Source organism: Nematolebias whitei, chromosome 5 (assembly GCF_014905685.2).
Source record: "Nematolebias whitei isolate Nwh7 chromosome 5, NemWhi1, whole genome shotgun sequence".
Taxonomy (NCBI): domain Eukaryota; kingdom Metazoa; phylum Chordata; class Actinopteri; order Cyprinodontiformes; family Rivulidae; genus Nematolebias; species Nematolebias whitei.
In genome coordinates, this window is record NC_056502.1 from 1,739,276 (window position 1) to 1,742,346 (window position 3,071).

The following is a 3,071-nucleotide window of genomic DNA, read 5'->3' on the forward strand; positions in this document are numbered from 1 at the left end:
GAACCCTGAGGACAACCTGAGACATCTTGAAACATCCTGAGACCAAGAACCCTAAGGACATCTTGAGACAAAGAACCTTGAGGACATCCTGAGACAAAAGAACCTTGAGGACATCCTGAAACATCCTGAGACCAAGAACCCTGAGGACAACCTGAGACATCTTGAAACATCCTGACACCAAGAACCTTCAGGACATCCTGAGACATGTAGAGACATTTTGAGACTCCCTCATGAATGAAGTCCAGCTGGTCTCAGCTCTGCATCCTAAAGCAGCTGAGACCCCCCCCCCCCCCCCCCGGTGCTGGTTTTGTCCCCTGAATGTGTCCAGCACGTCAGAACTGATTGAGAACTCTGGCAGCCCAGATGAGGTGAAGAGATGGAGCTGCAGCTGCCTAGTCTTAATCAGAACATCAGCCTGATTCTGGTTCTGTGGACTTTCCCTCCTAATGAGTGAACATTAGAAAATGTAAACTGTGTCCAATCAAGCCCCCCCACCCCTCCCCCACACAGCAGATGAATGACTTCATCACAGAGTGGTGCAAAAACTTCCTGCGAGGGACTGAGACCTCTGTTCTGCTGTGGAACCAGCTGAGGTTCTGTTGGACCCGATGAGCAGTGCAGCAGCTTAGTGAGACCAGAACAAAGATCACATCCAGATCCCCTCAGAAACTTTCAACAAATGATAGATTCTGTTAGAAATGAACTAAAGTTGAGACAAAAGAACTTCAGGTTCTCCTCGGCGCCGTAACAAGAACCTCCACCAACAGAATCACCGGACCTCTTCCTGTCTGAAGGTCAGAGAGAAGAAGAGCTGCTAATCATCTCAACGTCTCATATTTCAGACTAATGTCTCGTTCAGTCTGCTCTCCACCTCCAGCTTTCTGTCTGCACATTGAGAAATCTCAAACTGGGCAAAGACCCAACAAAGGCCCGGCAGGCAGAGCACCCCAGAACCAGGTTTCAGGCTGAAAACTGGAGACGTGACAGGCAGGAGTGATTTACAGACCAGCACATGTTGGTAATTACACACATCCTCCATGAGACGCTCATTTGTGATTACAGGAACACGATGAAGCTGCCAGACCATCCTGATTCGGCGCCGCGGTTTGATAAGAACCCGGTTGCTTCATCAAGAACAGATAAGAGCTGAGCGGTGAGGGGTGTGCATCAGCTGCAGACTGAGGCTCTAAGACCTGCAGAACTGAGAACCGATTCCAAGATCTAATTGAGCTGAGTGAAACCAGGAGGTCCTGATAGATGGAGAACATATACTGAGAAGCGATGGACAAACTTTTGGTTTGAATCGAATTGAAAACAGATGAGAAGAAGGGAGGGACGAGGGGGGCTCCCTGAGGGAACCCAAGGGTTTCAACAACAACTGAACGTCTCCAGCTGATGGTTGAATGTCTGAAAGCTGCTTTCTGATCTTCTTCCCTAAAACAAAAGAGTCCGAACACGTTTTGGTTTGTTTGATTTCAGGAGCGGAGAAGAATATATCTGATTAATTCTAATAAAAAATAACTCGTTAGGACAGAGACGAAGCTCTGAGTTGGTTTTGAGACTCTGAGGACGGAGACAAACCCCTAAATTAGTTTTGAGACTCTATGAGGACAGAGATGAAGCTTAGTTAAAGTCTTCAGACACTGAAGACAGAGACAAAGCTCTGAGTTAGTTTTGAGACTCTGAGGACAGAGACCATCCATCCATTTTCTTCCACTTATCCGGGGTCGGGTCGCAGGAGTAGCAGCCTAAGTAGGGAGGCCCAGACTTCCCTCTCCCCAGCCACTTGGTCCAGCTCCTCCGGGGGAATCCCGAGGCGTTCCCAGACCAGAGAAACATAGTCCCTCCAGCGTGTCCTGGGTCTTCCTCTGGGTCTCCTCCCAGTGGGACGTGTCTGGAACACCTCACCAGGGAGGCGTCCAGGAGGCATCCTAACCAGATGCCCGAGCCACCTCAACTGGCTCCTCTTGACGTGGAGAAGCAGCGGCTCTACTCTGAGTCCCTCCTGGATGATCGAGCTTCTCACCCTGTCTCTAAAGGAGAGCCCAGACACCCTGCGGAGAAAACTCATGTCGGCCGCTTGTATCTGAGATCTCATTCTTTCGGTCACAACCCAAAGCTTGTGACCATAGATGAGGGTAGGAACGTAGATCGACCGGTAAATTGAGAACTTCGCCTTTTGATTCAGCTCTCTCTTCACCACGACAGACCGGTACAGCGCCCGCTTTACTGCAGACGCTTCACCTAGCCGCCTATCAATGAGGACAGAGACAAACCCCTGAATTAGTTTTGAGACTCTGAGGACAGAGACAAATCCCTGAGTTAGTTTTGAGACTCTATGAGGACAGAGACAAAGCTTAGTTAAAGTCTTCAGACACTGAAGACAGAGACGAAGCTCAGAGTTAGTTTTGAGACTCTGAGGACAGAGTCCTGCTCTGAGACAACTCTTACTGTTGGAGTCAGACTGAATAAAAACCTTGAGCAGGAGAAAATTAAACTTCATCTCTCAAATTAAAATAAATCAATGTGAAGAAATGTGCAGAACTTAAGGAACTCTTCTAAAAGCTCCATGTGACAAGTTGACAGGTTTTACCTTAAAAGGACAAAAGTTCAATAAAAACTTAATTTATCACCAAATCATGAAAAATCAGAATGTCCAGAGAAAAGAAGAGATTTGAAAGAAGCAGCTCTGATCTGAACAGCTGCCTCGTCTCTACAGTCACTGATGAACTCACAGATCTGCGGCTCTGCGTCCACTCGCTCCTCCGTCCAAACATCGAGTCCCACAGACAGGAGGGGAGGAGGCACCTCCATCCCTCTGCAGGACACACCTCCATCCCTCTGCTCCCCCTCTATAAGAAACACCTCCATCCATCTGCTCTTACTCTACAAGAAGAGACGGGCGCGCTGCCTTTAAAACAGAAGAAGAAGAGTCGAGTGTGCCACTTTAAAACAGAAGAAGAAGAAGAGTTGAGTGTGCCACCTTTAAAACAGAAGAAGAAGAGTAGATTGTGCCACCTTTAAAACAGAAGAAGAAGAGTCGATTGTGCCACCTTTAAAACAGAAGAAGA

The 3,071-nt window shown here is 48.0% G+C and overlaps 1 protein-coding gene across 1 annotated transcript in view; it reads right to left on the reverse strand.

The window, feature by feature from the left end:
* The window catches only part of col6a4a (collagen, type VI, alpha 4a), a 54,835-nt gene extending 52,056 nt beyond the window's left edge, over positions 1–2,779 (reverse strand). Inside the window, exon 1 of the mRNA XM_037676500.1 lies at positions 2,736–2,779. Within this exon, the coding sequence (XP_037532428.1) occupies positions 2,736–2,777 (42 nt within the window). The 5' untranslated portion in view covers positions 2,778–2,779. The remainder of the gene's footprint in view (positions 1–2,735) is intronic.
* Positions 2,780–3,071: the final 292 nt, after the last annotated feature.